At 43.7% G+C, this 23,575-nt stretch overlaps 1 protein-coding gene across 1 annotated transcript; it reads left to right on the plus strand.

The window, feature by feature from the left end:
- Positions 1–715: 715 nt before the first annotated feature.
- HNRNPUL2 (heterogeneous nuclear ribonucleoprotein U like 2) lies at positions 716–17,623 on the plus strand. Its single transcript, XM_070950275.1, has 14 exons — positions 716–1,315; positions 6,713–6,842; positions 7,623–7,696; positions 8,173–8,312; positions 8,868–8,958; positions 9,076–9,188; positions 9,555–9,818; positions 11,370–11,492; positions 12,172–12,303; positions 13,194–13,362; positions 13,488–13,688; positions 14,903–14,982; positions 16,398–16,508; positions 17,443–17,623. The coding sequence occupies exons 1-14, from the start codon at positions 751–753 to the stop codon at positions 17,509–17,511; spliced, it is 2,262 nt and encodes a 753-aa protein (XP_070806376.1). The 5' UTR covers positions 716–750; the 3' UTR covers positions 17,512–17,623.
- Positions 17,624–23,575: the final 5,952 nt, after the last annotated feature.

Consider the following 23,575-nt stretch of genomic DNA (forward strand, 5'->3'; position numbering starts at 1 on the left):
ATCTTTATTTAAAAAAAAAAAAAAAAGCGAGCCAAGCCCTCTCCTTTCAAAAAAAAAAAAAGATAAAACACAAACACAACGAAAGACATTCCCGCGGCGGTTGCCTTTCCAGGAGACGATATTCCTTTTTATTAAGAATATTATTAAATATAATATTATATAGTAGCGACAGAGAGGAGAGAGGGAAGTTAAAAAAAAATAAAAAAAAAAAAAGCGGGCCTCCTCCGTTTAAAATCGAAACGTGAGAGAAAAGGGGGGGGGCGGGATTTTAAAAAAAAAGAAAAAAGAAAAAGCGGGGTTTCCCGCGCAGGCGCGCCATTAGGCCACAGAGGCGCGCGCGCGCCTGCGCGGGAAAACCTCCCCCTCCCCTTTTTTTTTTTTTTTTTTTTTTAATTCCTTCCTTCCTCCTCCGGCCTTCCTTTCCTCTCAATTCGTTCACTCGGCTTTTTTTTTTTTTTTTTCCCCTCACCCCGCCCGTCCGCGCTTGCGCATCGGCCTTCGCGCGCGCGCCAGAGAGTGAGAGAAAAGGGAAAAAAAGAAAAAAGAGAGCGAGAGCCGCACGCTCGCGCAGGCGCAGTCCCTTATTTCCCCCCCCCTCTCTCTCTCTCCGCTGCGCAAAGGGTGTAGCCGCCGGGCGGCGCGTCCCTTTCGCCTGGCGCGCGGCGGTGCTGGCCGGCGCAGGCGCGCTGGCGTCGGAGCGCGCCCCCCCCCTCCCCTCCCCCCCTCCCTCATCCGCGGAGCGCGCGCGCCATGGACGTGAAGCGGCTGAAGGTGACGGAGCTGCGGGCCGAGCTCGGGCGGCGAGGCCTGGATTCTCGAGGCCTCAAACTCGACCTGGTCCAGCGGCTCCAAGAGGCCCTCGACGCCGAGATGTTGGCCGCCGGGCCTGAAGAAGCCGGCGCCGAACCCGGAGCGGCCGGCGGCGGCGGGCAAAGCCTCACCAGGGCCCGCTTGGGCGTTGAGGGGGACGACGACGACGACGACGAGGAGGAGGAGGAGGAAGAGGAGGAAGAAGAGGAGGAGGAAGATGAGGAGGAGGACGAAGAGGAGGAGGACGAGGAGGCGCTGCTGGCCGACGAGGAGGAGCAGCCCCCGCAACAGCAGCCTGAGGCGGCGGCGGCGACAACGACGACGGCGGCGGCGTCCGGTGGTGGTGGCGAGCAGGCCCAAACCGAGCCCGCCGAAGGCCCCGCTCAACCCGGAGGGGTCAACGGCGCCCAAAGAGCCGCCGAAACCGGCGAGGAGGCCTCGGTGGCGGCCTCGGCCGGGGGTTCAGCGGCCAGCGGTGAAGCCGAGCAGGGCGGAGACCAAGAAGGTAAGGGATGGCGTTGGCTTTTCTTCCCCTCTCAAGTCTTTTTTTTATATTCCTTTCTCCTCTCCTCCATCCTCCCCCTCCCCTCCCCCCTCAACAACAACACACGCTTCCCCCTCGCTTTCCTTATTGGGGGGGGGAGGGGGAGGGGGGGAAGGAATTGAATTGAATTGAATTGAATTGAATGCTTTGATTGGGTCAAGAGACACACACACACACACACACATACACACACATACATACATACACACATACATACAGACACACACATACATACACACATACATACAGACACACATATACACACACACATACATACACACACACATACAGACGCACATATACATACACACATACATACACACACACATACAGACACACACATACAGACACACACATACATACAGACACACATACATACATACATACACACATGCATACAGACACACACACACATACAGACAGACACACATACATACACACACACATACACACATACATACAGACACACATATACACACATACATACAGACACACACATACATACAGACACACACACACACATACATACATACACATACACATATACACACACGCATACATACATACACATACATATACACACACACATACATACATAAGGGAATATTGGGTGGTCCCCGGGGGGTGGGGGGGCGGCAGAAGAAGCTCCCAGTGTTTTAATTTAATTGCAAGGCATCATCAGAGAATGGTGGTGGTGGTGATATATGGAAATTTGGAAGGGATCAGGCCTGAATGTTTTGAGTTTGCCAAAAAAAAAGGAGAGAGAGAAAGAAAGAAAAAACAACAACAACAACAACCAGCCACCTGGTAATAATAATAATAATAATAATAATAATAATAATAATAATAATAATAATAATACCTAGGATGTTGGCAGCAACCCATATCAACCATTAGCGCCAGTCAATGGTATTTGTGACACATTTTTAAAAGTCCAGTTGACTGAGTTCCATTTTTAATGAATAAAAGAGAATAATAATAATTTTTACTTTTGGAACTTGCCTCTGTATAGGTTTAGGTGTTTTACTTTTTTAACAGCTCTTGGGGTCCTTAGTTGGGAGTTGAATGGTTTTAAGTTTTTTTTTTACCAGGCCCCTGGACTTTGAATCAGAATGAAGATTCAACCAATAAATCATCATCATCATCATCATCATTAGCACCAGTCAATGATGTTTGTGATGTATTTTTGAATATTCAGTTGACTGGGTTTCATGTTTAATGAATAAAGTATATAGTAATAATAATACCTAGGATGCTGGCAGCAACCTGTATCAACCATTAGCACCAGTCAGTGGTATTTTGTCATGCATTTTTGAATGTTCAGTTGACTGTTTCATGTTTAATGAATAAAGTATATAATAATAATAATAATAATAATAATAATAATAATAATAATAATGCCTAGGACTCTGGCAGCAACCCATATCAACCATTAGCACTAGTCAATGGTATTTGTGACACATTTTTAAATATCCAGTTGACTGAGTTTCATTTTTAATGAATAAAAGAGAATAATAATAATACCTAGGATGCTGGCAGCAACCCATATCAACCATTAGCACCAGTCAATGGTATTTGTGATGCATTTTTGAATGTTCAGTTGACTGAGTTTCACGTTTAATGAATAAAATAGATAATAACAATAAAAAAATAATAGCCATCGGTATCAACCATTAGCACCAATCAATGGTATTTGTGATGCATTTTTGAGTGTTCAGTTGACTTGAGTTTCATGTTTAATGAATAACAATAATAACAACAATAAATCAGCAGCAGCTATCTTAAAGCTTTTAGGCCTTTAGTTAGGACTTGAACTGTTAAGTTTTTACCAGGACTGGACTTTGAATTGATTAAATCAATAATAATGATGGTGATGATGATGATAATAATAATAATAATACTAAGTTACCTTAAAAGTCTTAGGTCTTTGGTTAGGACTTGAACTGTTAAGTTTTTACCAGGCCCAGACTTTGAATCAAATTGAAAATTAAATAATAATAATATAATGATGAAAATATAAAAATAAAAATATGATGATGAATCCATGTTGAACAGTGGGCTGAGTGTGTGTTGGATTGTAATTAAATTAGAATAGATAAATAAAGCTGACATCCTGTGAGGATATTCATAACTCCATTAGAGATCCACACCTGCCTATTGGGTCCTTGGGAAAGAGGGGAGGGAGCCAAATCCAGTCTGAACATCTGGCTTGACTGTACGATGAACCATAATAACAAGGATAATGCTAACGATAATAACAATACCTAACAATAAATAACAATGGGGGAATAAAAAAATAAAAGGCATAAATAGTAATATCACAGCCACAGAATTGCCAGTATTAAGGATTCTAATGAGAGATAGAAAGACCTGCAATCCCCCTCACCAAGTGCCCCCTTTATCCATTCTCTGCTAGCGCTGCAGCTCCCATCATCCTCAGCCCGCTCACTTATCTTTTTTCCCCCAGAACCCATCCTCAGCAAGAGGGGTGTTGGTTGCCCTCCCTTTTTTTGGTCTTTATGGATTCAATAATAATAATAATAATAATAATAATAATAATAATAATAATAATAAGTACAACCTGTTGGTGCCATGCGCTCTCTCTTCTCCCTTGTGGCTGCTGCAGAGGCTTGGGGGAGTCCCCAGTTGTGGGTGGGCTCCTCAAGAGAGCAAAGGCGGGTGGGCAGCATCTGTGTGTCCCCGCCACTTTGCAAACATCCAAATGGTCCTGTTGTGTGGCATTTGGAGAACTGCGGGATGGCAATCCCCCACCCTTTAAAAAAAAACAAAAAAAAAAACGAGTCAGGCTTGTTTTGTTGGAAATATGGTAATGGCTTGGCTTGGGGGCATTTGGGGGTCCTTGGTAATAATCCCTAGAGGTGCTTTTTGGTAGTAAGCAGGTTGAGAATTGGCTCCCATTTTTATTTATTTATCCGTCGGTTGGTTGGTTTCTTCATTTGATTTTTGGCTTCTGGCAGTGAGCAAGCAGAGGAGTTTTATTTATTTACCTGTCTGCTTGTATATTTATTTATTTATTTTCTATTTGGCTTCCCGCAGTGAGCAGGCAGAGAATTGGGCATCAATTTGCTTGCTTGCTTTCTTGGTTTTTTTTATCCTGCCTTTATCACTTTATAAATAACTCAAGGCAGCAAACATAGGTAAAACAAATTCCTTCTCCTGTTTTTTCCCACAACATTGGGCTGAGAGAGAGGGACAAATTGGTTAGAAGCAGCCAAAGGGTATTGGGCATTCTTAAAGACTAGACATTGTCCTCAAGGTACAACCGTTCGTTTAGTGACCGTTTGAAGTTATGACGGCACCGAAAAATGGATCCTGGCACTTGGGAACACTGTTGCAGCATCCACACAGTTGCTTTCAAACCAGCAAAATCGTGACCCAAAATGACCTCGTCCTCTAGTTTGCCGAAAGATCATCAGGGTTATTGGTGAGCCAAGTAACATTGAAGATTCTAGTTGGGGACTAGAAAAAAAGTAGCTGACTTTTGCCAACCACTGTTTTGTAAAGAGAAACAATGTTTGAAATTAGGGACATTTGGTCTGTGGAAGTCTTCCTCTACAAATGTACTAATGCTGTGGCAGTCTTTTTTTTTTTGGTATCTTTAAAAGCTGTTGTAGCAGAATAATCTACAGCATAACTTGATTTTTTTTTCTTTGTGCTAAATCTTAGAATGGGCTTCTTAGGACAATTCTGCTCCCACTTTTTGGGAGGAAATTGCTTTGATAGAATATGCATGGCAGTGATTTGTGTAAAATATGTTGTGAAACACAGTTTTGATTTTGTTTTGTCGCAAAGTGTGATCCCCATTCAACCTGGTGCCCCTCTCCCATTATTAGGGATTACCAGAATCTAAATAAATTCCAGAATTCCTGGGTAGCATCAGTTGTCTTGGATGGTCTTGATTTGAAACACATTTTAGCTTTCTTTCTCATCTAGGTTAAAATATCACACCTTAAAGAAGGTAATGGGGTGGGTTAAAACTATCTATTTTTCTGAATTTGAGGTGTGAGTAAAATCTATAATATTCCTCCTTGCTTGCAGACTCTGGATGGAGTACAATAAAATTAAAACAAAAACTCAATGTAAACAATGAAATATCCACAGAAATCATTCATAAACATCATAGATATTAATAAAACTAAAGTAGTTTAAGGATAGAATGTGCTCTAGAATGTGTTTGAAATAAGTTGAGTATCATCCACAGCATAACTTGAATAATATCGATGATACTGTATGAATAATTATAATTAAAGAATAATTGTTACTATTTCAATTTATGTGCTTAGTAGATAGGAAGTCATGGTTGCCTGAACAGTTGCTCTATTCTTCTTTGCTAGCTGCAAGAAAATACTTAAAAAATATGTTTTGGGGTTTTAACCTTTTATAGCCCAGAACATTTTCTTTATATTCCCAACAGCCCTCTCTGTATTATTCCTTTTTGCTTTGAGGTGATGGTCATATGAGCAGTATAAACGTTTAAATATGGTAGTAAGATTTGGTCTTGGAATGCAATGCATATTTTAATTATCACATTCTAACAGTGTGAGGAGATTTATGCAGTTTTCACTACAAATCTGATGTTCTTGCTAGGTCTTTGCAAGAAATTGAAGTGCTTATTGTGCTCTGCTGATATCTAATAAATAGCAAGTCCCAGATATAATTAATCAATTTTTTCTAGCTATATATTTTTCTTAAAATTGCTCTCCTTTGGTTTGTAAAATCGTTGGTCCCCAGACCCAGTGAGGACTTGGTTAATTGCAGATAACTTGAAATAAAATTTCACAGTTATCTGCAGGAAGCATATTAATGACATAATGAATTGCATAGCTAACTATGCATTGTAACTATACAATCTACACTGTTGAAGTGTAGATTGTACATATGGGATAAGGTCTTTGGGAGATTTTAATCTACACAAGATTGATTTTCTGCATTCAGAAAGCTTTTGTAATATATAAGCATCCACATTAGTCTTTAAAATGTGGAGGCTTTTCCAGAAAGTATGAATAAGGGATAATGTACATATCAATCATGCATATGTTAAAAGGCCTTCCCTCTGAGAGCATTAGAGACAGGCAGAACTCCGAAGTGGAAAATGAAACATGCCATTTTGATTTCCTGCAGTTGCCTTGAATGATAGGTACCCAAAGTAGACAGATGTGATGTGAGGCTTGTTCGTAATTATTTATTTATTGGGCACAAGGGATTTGGGCTACTCAAGAGTCTAAGCACCAGGTGAGAGTTATATTCTATGTTTGAAATGGTCAAAAGGACTTACCTGTTTTCTGTATGTTGTTTTTTTTCCCCTAACAAAATCTGCCTGCTTGTTTTTCTTCCCAGGAAATGAGGATGAGAAGGCAAAACAGGCTGGGCCGGACGGTGAACGCCACGGCCTCAAAAGACAGCGCGATGAGAAGGAAGAGCACGGTCGTGCTTATTTTGAGTTTCGAGAGGAGGCTTATAACAGCCGGTGAGCTACGGATGGTTTGGGCTGGGAATTTAATCCGCTAGGCCAGAGGAGCGAAACAGAAGTGCAGTAGAGAATTTGGAGGACGGGTTTTAGTGGCTTAGAAGCGAATGAAGAAACGTTATCAAAGGTTTGCAGCCACTGATAACGATTGATGTACCAGTGAGTGAGTGGCTGGCTCTCACCTTTCTGTGAAACACAGAACAGTTGACTTTAGTTTTGGAAGCTCCTTGGTGGGCAATTTTCTTATTTTGGTCTGTGGGGTACAGGTAGTCCTTGACTTAACGATTAATTTAGTGATCGAAGTTACGACAGCACTGGAAAAACATGACTAGCGACCATTTTTCACGCTTAACAACCACTGCAGCTTCCCCATGGTCATGTGATCAAAATTCAGACCGCTTGGCAACTGACTCATTCATGACGGTTGCCGGATCCCAGGGTCACGTAAAAACACGCTTTGCAACCTTCTGAACAAGCAAAGTCAGCGGGGAAGCCAGATTCACTTAACCACTGTGTTACTCGCTTAACATCTGCAGTGATTCGCTTAACAACCGCGGCAAAGAAAGGCCGTAAAGCGGGGCAACATTCGCTTAAGAAATGCCTCCCTTAGCAACAGAAATTTTGAACTCATAATTGTGGCTCATAAGTCGAGGACTACCTGAAGCCAGAACTGGGGAAGAGAGTAGAGGGTTGCTTTCTTTTTTTACACACCTTTCTTTTTTTTTTTTTTATGACAGTGAATTTTAAAGATAGTTTTCTTGATTGTCCTTTTCAATACAGTTCTAAGTCTCCACCACCCCCAGAAGAGGAACCTAGGACAGAGGATGACGAGACTCTCGTGATCCTGGACACATGTACGTATCGATTCTGTGCGCTTGTCTCTAGGGGAGAAAGCAAAGATACCCACAAGACGAAATATGTATAACTCCAGGTGAATTTCAACCCTGCTCAAGGCAGCACCAGTTGCCTGAAGAAGATAATTGAAACCTGAATGGTTCTGCGGTTTTATTTTAATGTCCCTCCCTCTTGAAGCAGGACACTAATCTTGGGTCATAACCAGTCCTCGCTTCAATCCGGCGCAAAAGGCGAGCCTGCGGCCTTATTCCTCCTCAAAGTATAATTCTGTGAAATCAGGGGAATTTGTTCTTAGTGAACAAAGCGTTATTTTTTTTTTCATATTTAATCTCCCGCTTCTGTTTACAACAGGAAAAAAAACAACAATGTAGTAAAACAATTGCAGGCCTCAACTTTTTTATTTTTGCTTGTCGCGGAGTTAGCCGAACTCTGGTTTTCATTGCCCCCCCACTCCCCGCTTCCGTTTCTCCCCCAGATACATGCGATCTCCACTTCAAAGCCACCAAGGACCGCTATGGAGGGCAGCCTCTGTTTTCGGAGAAGTTCCCCAATCTCTGGTCTGGGGCGAGAAGCACACACGGGGTGAAAGGAGGCAAAGTCTGCTTCGAGGCGAAGGTGAGGAGGCTGGCAGTCGATGTGAGAGCTTTTGCTGGCAAGTGGGATCGGGGCCAGTCCATTTAATTTTACAGGGCAGGATGTGTCTTCACGAGGGAAAGGGTTGAAAATCGGTAGGAAAAAAAGCCATAGATTGCCTGAAAGATTTAGATAATGGGCACAAAGCAGCAGCCTTTAGCACAGATAGTCCTCAACTTAACGACCACTACTGGAACCAGAATTTCCATTGCTAAGCAAGGCCGTTAAGTGAGTTTATGAACTTTTTGGCATTGCATTGTTAACATGATACATGCAGTCCAGCTTGCCCCATTGACTTTGCTTATCAAGACACCAGCTCCACTGTAACTTAAATGTAAGCGGAGGATTATCTGTATTATAAATAAATTGACGAGGAAGCCAAATGCTTTAGACTGCTATTCACAGGGCACTTTTATCAGAATCAAGTCTTGCAGAAGCAGGGAACTTGAAGGTGAAACTAGCCAGGAAGGGAGATTCCCATCTCTAGGCCCATCCCTTTCCCATCTGGTGTTTTTGGTCTTCCCTTCCCTGTCTTAGGTGACACAAAACCTGCAACTCAAGGAAGGCTGCACAGAGACTCAGCTGCTCCGGGTCGGATGGTCTATCGATCTCTCTCGTTCCCAGCTAGGTAAGTCCACCTTCCAGGATAGCTCAGCTGATCCTTCCCGGGTCGATGGTGAGGGGCCCAGGGAGTGGGGCTGGGTTGTCCACAGCGCCGCCCGAGTAAGCATTTGCTGTCTCATAGGTGAGGATGAGTTTTCTTACGGCTATGATGGACGAGGGCTGAAGGCTGAAAATGGGCAGTTTGAAGAATTCGGTCAGGCCTTTGGGGAGAACGACGTGATCGGTTGCTTTGCCGTAAGTGCCGTGCGAGAAGACTTTATGTGGGGTGGGGTGGGGGGGTTATGTGTCTGGAGAAACCCCGGTTTGGGGCAGGACCCAGGTGCCGCACAAGCAAACTGCTCTGTTCCTTGATCCGGTCTCATTCAGGAGACCGCCGCCTGCTTTAAGTGCCATCTTCAGCCTTTGCTCTAATCTCCTTAGAACGGCCCCATCTGTCTGTCTGGTTTGCTGACTGCTCAGCAAAGCACCCGCCGTTTCCTGCTCGAACGGCGAGGTCCCCCCGCCCCCCCACGAAACATGGCTCGGGTGGCCCCCAAATCCCCGCAGGGCCGATAAACACCCCCCTCCCTCCCCTCACACCTTCTGTCTTCTGCCTTACAGAACTTCGAAAGTGAAGAGGTGGAGCTGTCCTTCTCCAAGAACGGGGAGGACCTGGGCGTGGCTTTCCAAATCAGCAAAGAATTGCTGGGGGACAGGGCCCTCCTGCCCCACGTCCTGTGCAAGAATTGCGCCGTGGAGCTCAACTTCGGCCAGAAGGAAGAGCCCTATTTCCCGATTCCTGAGGGTTACCTGTTCATTCACGCCGTCCCCGCCGAGGAGCGTGTGCGCACCCCGGCACCCCCCAAAGCGCCTGCAAAATGTGAGGTAGCCTAAGTCTCTTTGTTTTGTTCCCTTCCCACACCCCCCCCCACCCCCCACCTTCCCTATCCCCAATACAGTTTGTTAGATAGTTTCAGTCTTGGGAGATCTGCTGGCAGTTGTGCTCGCGCTGCGGTTGCAGCTGTGAAAAAGGTGTCGTTTAAATTCGATCCCTAGCATCGGCTTGCGTATCTTATCGGTACCTGCAGCCCTTTAGGAAAAGTGTCTGATTGAAGTAGTAGCTCAGGAAGGCAGTGCAGGCCGTGGACTGCCCACATCGGTCCGATTGAAATTATTTTTTTCTCCTTGGGCAGGGGGGTCTCCAGACTTGGCAGCTTTTAAGACTGGTGGACGTCAACTCCCAGAATTAAAAATTCCTTAGCCTGGCTGAGGAATTCCGCGATTTGAAGTCCGCCAGTCTTTAAAGTTGCCAAGTGTGAAGATCCCTGTCCTTGGGCGTCCTCCCTCCTTTCTGTAAGTGTGAGCACTGCCCTGTGCCCTCTGTTTGATCAGTGGCAAGGAATGAGAGGTTTCCCAAAAGGGAAAGGACTGTGGCTTGAACCTTAAGCTCCAGAAACTCTTGTTTTCTTTTCTTCTTAAGAGTACCACCTATATTTGTAGCTCAGGGTTGAATTGTGAGGTCTTTAGCGCTCTACGAGCTTGGCGGTTTTCTGGCAGACGTCTCATGACCCAGCTAGGTGGCATCATTAGTGCTAGAAGGCAGTGGGGTTTTGTTCTCTATCCCATTCAAAGGAGACAGTTAGAAACACATTTGGAATTTTCAGGCTGTGCCAATAGAAGAGAATATTTGTTAGCTCAGATTTTGAACTGTGGAGTCTTCGGTGTTCTCTGTGCTTGGTTGGTTTTATTGGAGACATTTCATGACCCAATTAGGTAACATCAGTGTTAGAAGGGAGTGGTGGCTTGCCTTGTCGGGGTGAGGAGGTTACCTAGTTGGGTCATGAAACTTCTCACAGCTCAGCTCAGAGAACACCAAGGATTCCACAGTTCTAAGATTGCTAATTTTGTAAACTAAGAATGGAAATGCTACCCTGATGTGTGTGGGAGCTTTGATTCCCACAGTGGCCAGTCATCAGTGCCCTTGGGAAGACCAGAGAAGCACCCCAGAATAATTGAGGCTTCCACCCTGAGGCCTTGAGGAGAAAGTCATCGTGACTAGCAGCCCTTGATAGCTTTATCACCGGAATCCCTGCAGACCTCTTTTAAAAGCCAGTCATGCTACTAGTCCTTGGGATACCTCACAATAGGCAAATGCTGTTATTCTTATTTGGCATTCAGGGCCAACAGCTTTTTCGGCAGCGCAAAGCAAGCTCTCCTTGAGTCCATCCCTCTCTCCTAATGGATTGGTTAAAAGGCTACAAATATTTCTGGCTATTATAGCTTAGTTTCCCTTTTTATCTTTTTCCTCCTCAAGACTGTCTCATTTCAAGGCATCCACGTAACCTTAATAGCATTTTGGCACCTCCTTCCCTGCAGAGGCCTCGATCGAATGGGCGTCCCTTACTCTCTCTCTTTCTCCCGTCTTCCCTGAACCAGGTTTTGCTGATGGTTGGGCTACCAGGATGTGGGAAAACGTTTTGGGCCCAGAAGCACACCGAGGAGAATCAGGACAAGCGTTTCAACATCTTGGGGACCGACAACATCCTGTACCAAATGAAGGTAAAAAAAAAAAGAGAGAGAGGGATGTCCCCGACTAGCTGCTGCAAAGACTTACGGCCACAATTGAGCTCCGTTGTTAAGCGAGGAAGTTGTTAATTGAGCTTTGCCCCATTTTTACGACTTTTCTTGCCACCGTTGTGAAGGGAATCCCTGCAGTCAAGCTAGCAACACCGTTGTTAAATGAATCTGGCTTTCCCCGTTGACTTTGCTTGTCGTAAAAGGGGGAATCATGTGACAACCCCCCACCCACCCACCCCGCCCCGGTACACTGCGACTGTCATAAATATGAACCAGTTGCCAAGCATCTGAATGAATTTTGATCTCGTGACCATGGGGATGCTGCAACGCTTAAAAAAAAGTCACTTTTTTCAGGGCTGTAACTTTGAACTGTCAATAAATGAACTGTGTAAGTCGAGGATGAAGAGCAATTAAGGAAATCGTGGTTAACTCTGCATGTCATTCTTTGGGACCCCCAGGAGATATCCCGTGGGCGCCTCTCGTCCTTCTGATTTCATCAAATTAAAAAAAAAAAAACCAATCCTATCTGGTGATATGTAACTTCCAAAAATTTTGAGTAGTAACCTGCCCCCGATCAATCCCTCCCTCGCCTTTCCCCAAATGTGGGGGGTTTCTCCCTCCTTTAATCTTTCTGCTCTCCCCCAATTTCCTTCCTCGCCAGACAAAAGGCCTCGCGGTTGAAGAGCCGCTGCCTATCGAAGCTCGCGATTCGCTGCTTCAGCAAGCTGCCCGTTGCGTGAGCAAACTGGTCCAGATCGCACCCCGGACAAGGAGAAATTTTATTCTCGATCAGGTAATTTATATTTAAAAATCCAGAGACCTCTGATGGATGTCAAAAAAAAAAAAAAGAGTTTCTCATCTCCGCAAGAGATTCTGAACCAGCAGAGTGAGGATGCAATTTTTCACACTTGTGGGTTTTTTTGGTTTTTTTATTAGTGTTTGTTGGTGTTCTTTTGCCAGATAGATGCAGGCAGCTTTAAAAGCCAAAGGATTGTTGTCCAGGTAGTCCTTGAGTTACGACCTTATTGGAGAGCCTGTCTATTATGGTCGTAAAATGGGTCAATGATGTGCCTGACCTGATTTTACGTCTTTTTGAGCCAGTTTTAAGCAAACGCTGTGTCTCTTAAGCGGTTTACAGAGTCAGCTTCTTGCCCCCAACGATCTGGGTCCTCATTTTACCCACCTTGGAAGGACGGAAGGCTGAGTCAACCTTGAGCCCGTCAAGATCAAATTCCTGGCTGTGGGCAGAGCCAGCAATACTGCATTCTAACATTGGGAAGGAAGGAAGGAAGGAAGGAAGGAAGGAAGGAAGGAAGGAAGGAAGGAAGGAAGAAAAAAAAAAAGAAAGATAGCACTTAAACTTACATACCGCTTCGAAGTGCTTTAGAGCCTTTCTAAGTGGTTTATAGGGTCAGCCTATTGCCCCCCCCAACAACCTGGGTCCACGTTTTACCGACCTTGGAAGGACGGAAGACTGCGTTAACCTTGTGCCGGTCAGGATCGAACTCCTGGCTGCGCCTACAATGCTGATTTCTAACCGCTGTGCCACCACGGCTCCGAATGGGAGCTGTGCTTCAGCATCTCTGAAGGGCTTCAGGGGTGCGATCCAGATGACACGGCTGCTTTCCCCCCCCGGTATGCCATCTCGGCCTTTCTGAATCCCCCTTTCCCCTCCTTCCCTAGTGCAACGTCTACAACTCCGGCCAGCGAAGGAAACTCCTGCCTTTCAAAGGCTTCCTTCGCAAAGTGGTGGTGCTAGTGCCCAGCGAGGAAGATTGGGTGGACAGGCTGCAGCAGAGGGAGAAAGCCGAAGGGGAGAACGTGCCGGAATCAGTGATGCTGGAAATGAAAGGTACGGTCCGTTCAAAGATCCAGACTTGGTGTATGTGTGTGTGGGGGGGGGAGGCACTCATTTGGTGGAATTAAGGCTTGGGGGGCCTTCTCATCTCTTTGATCTTTTGCATCCCTCCATCCCAGCCAACTTCTCCCTTCCGGACAAATGCGACTACATCGACGAAGTCCTCTTTCAAGATTTGGCGAAAGAAGAGGCCCAGCCTCTGGTCACTAAATACAAGGAAGATGCCCGGAAGCTCCTCCCACCTTCCGAGAAACGGACGAACCGTCGCAACAACCGGAACAAACGCAACCGCCAGAATCGCAACCGCGGCCAGGGATACGGTGAGGCTGGAGGCGGGCGAGACAGGCTGCGGGGTAGAGTTGTCTTGGTGTTGCCGAACTGCCAGGAGCTTCTTTAGATCTTCAAAAGAATTCTGGGCACCTTTCAGAGGGTCTATGAAAATCCAAGCCGCTGCAGGACAACTCAACACCGCCTTAATTGTTTAGTTCAGTTATTTATTTATTACTATCCATCGAAATTAATTTAGTTTTTGTGTTCGTTGAATTGTCCCATGGCGAGTTGATTCCTGGTTCTGGCTGTGCTTGTTTCTTGGCCCTTGTAAATTGACCGTTTTTTTTCTTTCTCTGCCATTTCCGCCGGCTTGTGGGAATAACAAAGGGGAATTTGGAGGGGCTCACATGATGGCATCTAGTTGGGGCTGGTGGTGCTTAGTGCTCTCAGATCTTGGTTGCTTCCTTGCAGACGTTTCATTACCCAACCAAGTATCCTTATCAGTGCTAGAAGGGAGTGGGGTTTGCGGAGAGGAGGAGGACTATATGGGGTCTTTGGTGCTTTCTAAGCTTGGTTCTCTTTTACAGATGTTTCATTAACTAACTACCGTATTTTTCGGACTGTAAGACACACTTTTTTGTCTCCCAAAAAGGGGTGAAAATGTCTGCGTCTTATAGACTGGATATTGCCGAAGCCCCGCCCACCCACCAGCCATTTTTTGGCCTCCACATGCCCTGTTTTGGGGGCTTTTTTCAGCCTGTTTTCGAGGCTTTTTTCGGCCTGTTTTAGGGGCTTTTTTCGGGCTTTTTTCGAGGCTTTTTTCGGCCTGTTTTGGGGGCTTTTTTCGGCCTGTTTTGGGGGCTTTTTTTGGCCTGTTTTTGAGGTTTTTGGGGCCCATTTTTGAGGCTTTTTGGGGGCCCTTTTGGGGGCTTTTTTTGGGCCCGTTTTCAGGGCTTTTTTCAGCCCATTTTTTCTTTTTTTCTTTTTGAAAAAAACGGGCTAAAAATAGCTTCAAAAATGGGCCGAAAAAAGCCCTGGAAACAGACTGAAAAAGGCCCGAAAAAAGGGGGGGCCAAAAACTTTTTTTGTTGTTGTTTTCCTCTTCTAAATTTAGGTGCATCTTATAGTCTGAAAAATACAGTAGGTAACGTCATCAGTGCTAAAAGGGGGCATTTGCAGCAAACCCCACTCAGCTAGGAAATCCAGATGGATTTCACCAAGCCAAAACTCTGGTCTAATTCACTTTCTCTCCTGTTTCTCCCAGTCGGAGGAGGTCAGCGCCGGGGTTACAACAACCGAGCCTATGGACAACAGCAGTACTGGGGGCAGCCTGGAAACAGAGGGGTGAGTATATCTCTTTATTTTTGTGGGTCGGCGCACAAGATGTTCAGACTGCATCTGGCCTTTTTTATCCATCCCTCGAGTCCTTCCCACGGACCTGGGTTAGGCAGATGTGGACGTTTGATGGTTTTAAAGGTCTCGTCGCAGGATATAAGTTGTTCCGAGACAAGCTGCCTTTTGCAATTGACCGGCGTTGAATTTGTCAATGCCGGTGGGTGTTTTCAAGTGGTGCTCCAGTTATTATTGAATAATAATCAAAAATTATTATTTTGATAATAAGCAACCAGGGTGGATTTGATTTAAATCGAGTTGATTTAAATCACAATTTAAATCACTAGTAAAAAGGCTTGATTTAAATCAGCTCGATTTAAATCATAATTTTTAAAGAGCAGCTGTCATCTCTGCTACTCCTTTGACCCGCTGTTGACTCACCGATAGGCCCAGTGTTGCAGAATAGACAGCCTCCTGCTACATAACTAAGTTCCATTTCATGCTGAATAAACTAAATTATTTATGTATCTTAAATAGAAAACTATCTTACGATAGATTTTTACCCCAAAAGTTTTTTATTAAAATAAATTCGGTAAAAATCAAAAAAATCCGATTCTAATAAAAAAAATCTGATTTTTTTGATTTTTTTTTAAAAAATCATTGATTTTTATCCACTCTGTAAGCAACCCAAGGTGTTGCTTATTATCATTCATTTATTTTTATGCTGCCCATGTCGCTGATAACAGCAAATCTGGCCGGCTTTCCTTCCCACCCATTGATAAGGGCGTTTTTTTCAAAACCGACAGCACTGTTTCTTTAAAAATATAATTTTTTAAAGAGCTTGCAATACTGCATTCTAACCATTGGGAAGGAAGGAAGGAAGGTAGCAATAGCGCTGAAACTTATATACCGCTTCAGAGCCTCTCTTAAGTGGTTTACAGAGTCAGCCTATTGCCCCCAATAATCCGTGTCCTCATTTTGAAACCTTGGAAGGCTGAGTCAACCGTGAGCCAGTCAGGATCGAACTCCTGGCAGTCGGTAGAGTTTGTCTGCAATACCGCATTCTAACCACTGCGCCACCACGGCTCTTAAAAGAATTATGGGACCACTAATTGTCTTCCCCTCCCCTCCCCATTAGTTCTAGAGCAGCGGCCTTCAACCTTTCGGGCCGCAGGGACCGGTTCCATAGAGAAAGGGTTTTCCGTGGACCAGAGAGGCCGTGTTTTCCGCTGCTGCCTGCATCCCATAGATGGGGCTTCGCTTGTGGTTTGGAAACCTTGGTACCTTTGATGGTCTAAGGACGGTCCTTAGAAACTCAGGGCGGTAACGCCTGGCCCTGGTTTGAGCAAGCCATGGTCTACGATTGAGGCTTCTGACCAGTGGTTCTTGGGCATCGATGCTTCTAACTGACATCTTTTAACCCTCAGGGTTATCGCAACTTCTATGACAGCTACAGAGGCAGGGATTACAATCGCTTCTACGGACGCGATTATGATTACAACAGATACCGGGACTACTACAGGGACTACAACCGAGAGGTAAGAGGTTGTATACGTCCAGGGCAGAGTTACAGGTAGTCCTCGACGTACGACCCTAATGAAACCTGCCTATTATAGTTGTACATTACGACGGTCGCCTGTTTTTATGACTTTTGTGTGTGTGTGTGTGGCAGTCCTTAAGCAGACACTGCGGTGGCGAAGCGAACGACGGGCGTGGTTTTGCCCAAAACTGGAAGTGCCACTGCCCTTCCAACAGGGATCTGACTAGAGGTAGTCCTCGATTTATGACCTGACCACAGTTGAGCCCAAAATTTCCATTGCTAAATGAGACAGTTAAGTGAGCTTTGTCTCATTTTATGACCCCATGATCACAACTCCAGACGTTTGGCAATTGACTTACATCTGTGACGGCGACAGTGTCCTGGGGTCAAGTAACCCATTTTGCGACCTTCTGGGGAAGCCAGATTCACCGAACAGCAGTTCAACTAATGGAACAACGGCAGCGTTGTAAAATGGGGCAAAGTCATTTAACAAAAGTTTCGCTTAGCAACAGAAATTTTGGCCTCCATAAGTCTAGGGCTACCTGTAGTCAGGTAAATCTTATTGTTTGGTTAAATAATCTATGTTGGAGATTATACACTGCTCAAAAAAAATAAAGGGAACACAAGCAGAAGACATCCGAGATCTGAATGAATGAAATAGCCTTATTAAATACTTCGTTCGTTATATACAGTAGTTTTATGTTCCCTTTAGTTGTTTGAGCAGTGTATAAACTACTGTATGTAACGAACAAAGTATTTAATAAGGCTATTTCATTCATTCAGATCTCGGATGTCTTCTGCTTGTGTTCCCTTTATTTTTTTGAGCAGTATATTTATTTGGTTCTTCCAGCTATTTTTTTTGAGTTGGTTTCTTAATTCCCGTCAGTCCTCCGCCAGCTCCCTTCTTAACTCACCCCCTTGTCTTTTTTCAGTGGCAGAACTACTATCAAGACAGAGACCGATACTACAGGAATTACTACGGATACCAGGGGTACCGGTGAAACCCCTTGGCCGCCTCCACCCTTCAGCCAAGCACCCAGGCTCAACAGAGGGAGAGAAGGAGAAGGGAGAATGTCCGCCACTTCTCCAGAAGCAAGCAACGGAAATGGGAGTGGGGGGGAGGGGAAAGGGGGGGGGAGGAGGAGGAGGAAAGCGGTGGCTGGGTTTGAGAGAGAGAGAGAGGGTGGGCAAGGGCGGGGGGGAGGTTTGAAAACCGAAACAAAAATTGTAAATTTTTTTTTTTAAAGTTTGTTGGAAAAAAAAAATATTGTCTTATTCTATAAAAAAAAAAGAGGGGGGGAAAAAACCGAGAAAAAAAAAACAAAAACAAAAAAAAACCACATTTCAAACTCTAGTTTAGACATTTGTAATCCCCATTTGTTCGCCTGGGGTGGGGGGGAAACACAACTACAGAACAGCACTTAAAAAAAGCCGTCTATTAATCGGATAGGAAAACAAGACATGGTAGAGCGGCTAGGCTGGCAGCTTGTCCTGGGGGCTGGGGCGGGGCGGGGGCACCGAAACGGGAGAGGCAGGGCTCCTGGGGGGGCGGGGACGATGCAGGGAAGACGGGGTGCAGAGCTGGGGAGATGGATGGTTGGACATCCCCCCCGTTTTCGACTTAAAACCCAGGGGGGGAGGAAGTCGTATGTCGACATATAATTCAGTTTTCGGGCCCTTCTCCTCCTCCGCTCTGTCAAAATATCAGCCCGCATTTTCAGACAGTGAATTGCTGGATGGCCTGTTAGATGTTGGGTGCCACAGGCTGGAGGCTAAACTTTTCCTCGCCGTTCCTCCTTCGAGATTTCAAGCAAGGCTCACAAATCCCCTCTCAGACGTACCACCAAACCAGCCAGTTATTCCCACCCCCACCCCTCCCCGTTTGAAGCCCGTAGCTCTTTTTTCCCCTCTCCTCTCCCGAAACTTAGCAGGGCCCCTTTTTGGATCATCTCTGTACAGAATCTACGTCCTTTCCTCCTCCTCCTCCTCCTCCTCCTCCCTTTTCTTCTATTTTCTATTTTAGTTTTTTATTTTTTGCCTTGATAACGGAACGAACGGAACTTAAATCTCTCAGGGTTTCTGCCGGATCTCCTGGTTGTTAGCACCTGACATGTATATAGGGAAAAAAAATCTGTGCTAGCAGGTCGAATTCAGCTTCCGAGTAGCTTTAATGTGGAGCATCGAAAGGTCATTTTATTTTGTTGCTGTTTTTTTTTTTAAAAAAAAAAAATACCGTCAAAAGTGCAGGGGTGGGAGAAGGGAAGCCCATCATCCTGTGGTGGTTGTGATTTTGATAAACGGATCGGCCTCTGTACATAATGTGGGGAAGGGGAGACGGTCTGCATTGAGGGGCTTGGGCAGACGTCTCTGTTTTTGGCTTGGAAAATGAATGTTGGTGTTTTATTTGAAAGCATAGTTCTCTTTCCGCTAGTCGTCGTCTTCTTCTCTCTTCTTCCTTCTCTCTTCTTCCTCCTCCTCCTCCATCACCTCCTTCCCTATTCTCCTTTTCCTCCCATTAATGAATTAACTTCGTCTTTCTTGGCTTCTCTCGTGGGTTTGGGAGTCTTTGTCACTGGATGCCCTCTGGATGCCCCCCCTCCCCATTGTGTAAATACCCCTTCGCTTCTTGGCGCTGCTTGTCTCCAGCTTGGCTAATTATGTCTGATTCCCATCCACAGGGATTAAAAGATTAGTTCCTTGTGATTCACTGTTTGAAATTCAAACTTTTTAAATTCGGGGTGGGTGGCTTTGGGGGGGGGGGCGGGGTTTCTTTTCCTTTTTTTTTTTTTTTAAATGTTGGCTGTTTTATTTTATTAATTTTTTTTTTCTTTAAAAGAATAGATTCTCCCAAAATCTCCTTCCCACTCTTCGCAAGCAGCTTTTTATTTCCATCCCCATTTAAAAAATAAAAATGCTTATTTCTGCATTTCAGCCAGATTCAGAATCCTGCCGACTTCCGGAGGGGCCTGGGAAAGTAGATTTTTTTTTTTTTTAAAGGAAGGTGATATGGATGAGGGGAAGAAAAAGCAGAATTCTGTCTCCATGCATGCATGCGGGTTGTGTGAACAACTGTTTTTTATATCTAAAAGTTAACTGGTATTTTCAATACTTAAGGCCACCGAGGGGGAAAAAATTTTTTTTATTCTTCTGGAGAAAAGAACAGCGCACATATGCTGAGGGTGAGTCTGGGAAGAATATCCGTGCTCGTGAGTAACTTCAGTAGCTGACCGCTTGCGTGAGTTTGAAATGGTGGAGGGGCTTTGAAAAATTGGCTGTGGGGCATTCCTTTGCTCATGTGCAGAGTGCCAGCTGCTGAGATCACAGTAAGGCGTTCCTTGGTTGCACCTGTTGAATCACAGGATAAGGGGGGGACAGGCGCTGGGCCCCAGTTAGCTTCTGTACTTTCTAGGAAATAGAAAGGGGTTAGTTTTGGGGGGTTTTTTGGGGGGAATAAGGGTCTTTTTCAGATGGGACCTTTTTAAAAAATGGGATTTCTGGCTTTCTAGACTGGGGAATGAATGAAACTGCTGCACCCTTAGACCAACGGACCGAGAGAGAGAGAGAGAGAGAAAAGGAAGAGTTCTTAGCAACTTTAGTAGATGTCTTTTTTTTTCTGCACATTTTTGTAAAAAAACAAACTGAAAAAAGGAAAAAAAAAAAAAGTCAAACGGTTCAAAAAAAAAAAAACCCTTTAAAAAAATTCAGCCTGTTTAAAAAAAAAATCTGTTAGTGTTTTTTCATGATTGTATGTCTTAGTTTGCTGTAGACACAAAGCTCAAGCGAAACGGAAGGCAGTAAAAAAAAATGAAAAAAAAATAAGTTTTTACGAATGGTGAAACGTTGAAGCGGCCAGTAAAAATAAAGAAATAAATAAAAATAAAAACATGGGGAGGGAGGGGTTGCCATTGAACATGTAACTTTTGTGTGGTTGTTTACACCTGTAACTTTTCCTTTCTTAACAATTCTGGCATCTGTAGGTTGGAAAAAGAAAACCTTTCCATTTTTAGAATAAATTAGCCATTCGCTTGACTCTAGCTTTTTCTGTTGCACCGCTAACTTTTTCAGTGTCGTCATTTGAAGCATTGGGCCTTCCTCCTCCTCTTCCTCCTCCTCCTCCTCTTCTCCCCAGTGAAACACAATCTCCAAAGACCAAACCGTTCTGGAAATTAATTTTGATTTTAGCAGAAAAAACCTTCCTCTTCAATAAATTTGAATGTGGGTACTCTTCAGAAGTCTCCTGTTTCGTTGATAACCAGAGGGGGGACCGCCTTTGAGGGCGGGATTCGCATCCGGTGCTTCTTCATAACCCATCATCTCACCGGGGCGGGGGGGGAGGGAGGGAAATACAAGCAGTCCTCATTTAGTGACCATTGGAACCCGCAACTTGGTCTTTAAGCAGTTGCCGGCAGCTTTTACGATTGGACTTCCGCTTCCCTTTTCTGTATAGACCAGCATCGTTTGTCAGTGCATGGACAGCTTAGCAAAGTTCATTTTTTTATCCGCGTTGTAACCGAACGGTCGCTAAACGAGGACTATATAGCCTTATTTATTGAGTTCTTGCTCTTGAGTTTGGCTGTTTCTTTGCTGATGTTTTCCCACCGGAGTAGGTAACATCGGTGCATATAGGAGAGGGTATAAACAGCCAGCTAACTCCTATCTCCCTGATGCCCTGATGATGTTACCTACCTTGGTAATGAAACATCTGCAAGTAAACCAACAAGCTCGGACGACAACGAAGACTCGACATTTCGTTTCTGTTCTTGATGGCTTTCATTAACGGAACATTTATCGAAAGGTCTCTGCCTGATGCAGAAGCCTCATAAATTTTGGAAGGGATTGAGGAAAGTATATGCATTTAATGTCCTTTTCCGTAGCGCTCTTCTAATCCAATATGCTTTTTTTAAAATACTTTAAATTTAGAGTCCCTCTGTGAGATGATAATTTTTCCTTTTTATCTTACGTAAAGCAAAGCTTAGAATATAATAACACTTGGGAGCTGGGGCAGCAAAAACACCTTAAAATCTAAAGGTTCATTCATCCCAGCAACTTTTAAGATGGGTGGAGTTCAATGCCCATCATTCCCCCCATCATGCTGCCTGGGGAATTCTGGGAATTGAAGACCCTGTCCCCCCCCCCAACTTAAAAGTTGAATTGCTCTAAGGGAACATTCGCAACACTAAACTACAGTTTCCTTAACCTGATTCGGGAAATAAAAAAATTGGTTACTTCCCCCAAGCGAAAAGACGGAGCAATTAATTGCTGCTTGCTCTAAGCATCACTGCGACTTTTCATAACTCAGTGGACGTGGGATTTTGGTTCAGCAAGTCCTTTTGACAACTTTTGACGGATCACCATAGCTAACCACCTTGTACCTTGTTTTTTTCAAATCATCATCTGTTTTTCCAGCCTCCAGGGTCTTGTTCACAGCTTATCTAAATTTGGCCACTTTAATAATTCCTGCTGGGTTTAAAATTCAGTGGTTCTAGGGTAGAATTTTTTTTTTGGTAATATACTTGTGCTTTTTCCCCCCTAAAGCAATCTGCTCTCATGAGAAGCAATTTTTTGAGCCGAACACAACTTTTAGAAGCCCAGTTTCTTAGTTTTGGGAACCAAAGGTACCGCAGATTTTTGCCGGAGTTGTTAAACTGAATCGCTGCAGTTATTCCGTGAGTCACAAAAGTTGTTAAATGAATCTGGCTTAACTTCGCTTGACAGGAGGTCTCAAAAAAGGGGATTACATCACCTCGGGACACAGCAACGGTACGAACCAGCTGCCAAGGGCCCAAATTTTTTTGATCACGGGACCAATGGGGATGCTACGACCGTCATAAGGGTGGGAAAAAAAAAAACCCAATCCTAAATCACTTAGTGCCGTGGTCACTAAAATGAACTGTTGTAAATCGAGGAGGATTATACATTATAATGGTATAAGGATATATATAATTATATATAATATAATGATAAGGATCTTTATACAACGCTGGCATTGGCAAAATCCCCATCGGTCAATGGCAAAAGGCAGCTTGACTTGGCGCAGCTGACATCTTGCAACTGACACCTTTAATATTATTTAATAAAAACCACCTGCCTACCTAACCAAGATCCGTGGATAAGGATGCCAAATCTGGTCTAAAACCTCTGGCTGGTTGTGCCACACCAACTATTATTATTATTTTTATTTTATTATTTTATTTTATTTATTTCATTATTTTATTTTATTATTTTATTTTATTTTTATTTATTTTTATTTTATTTATTTTATTTTATTTTGTTTGTATTTATTTATTTCATGTATTTATATGCCGCCCTTCTCCAGAAGGACTCAGGGTGGCGAACACAAGTGAAAAGCATGTACAACAAAATCCCATTTTAAACCAAATTAAATAATAAATAATAAAACCCAGAATCAGAGTCGGCCTATTTGCTTGATCAGCCAAGTCTTCAGGTCCTGACCGAAGGAGCGGAGATCAGGAGCCGTCCGAAGCTCAGTAGGCAACTCATTCCAGAAGGATGATGATGATGATTATTATTTTATTTTATTATTTTATTTGTATTTATTTATTTATTTCATGTATTTATATGCCGCCCTTCTCCGGAAGGACTCAGGGCGGCGAACACAAGTTAAAAACATGTACAACAAAATCCCATTTTAAACCAAATTAATTAATAAGTAATAAATAATAAAACCCAGAATCAGAGTTGGCCTATTTGCTTGATCAGCCAAGTCTTCAGGTCGCAACTCATTCCAGAGGGATGATTATTTATTTATTTATTTATTTATTTATTTATTTATTTATTTATTTATTTATTTATTTATTTATTTATTTATTATATTTCTATACCGCCTTTCTCCTGTAGGACTCAAGGCGGTGTACAGTCAAGAAAAATATAGGTACACAAACATCATAAAATTGCTAATTAAAATGATTATTATAACATAAGTTTGACCCAATTAAGTAGAACCTAAAATTAGATAACATTTTTAAAAAATGATGATGATGAATATGATTATGATTATTATTTTACTTTATTATTTATTTTATTTATTATTATTATTATTATTAT

The sequence above is a fragment of the Pituophis catenifer genome, unplaced genomic scaffold (assembly GCF_029215685.1).
Source record: "Pituophis catenifer annectens isolate HBS135680 unplaced genomic scaffold, rPitCat1.0.hap2 SCAF_10, whole genome shotgun sequence".
Taxonomy (NCBI): Eukaryota; Metazoa; Chordata; class Lepidosauria; order Squamata; family Colubridae; genus Pituophis; species Pituophis catenifer.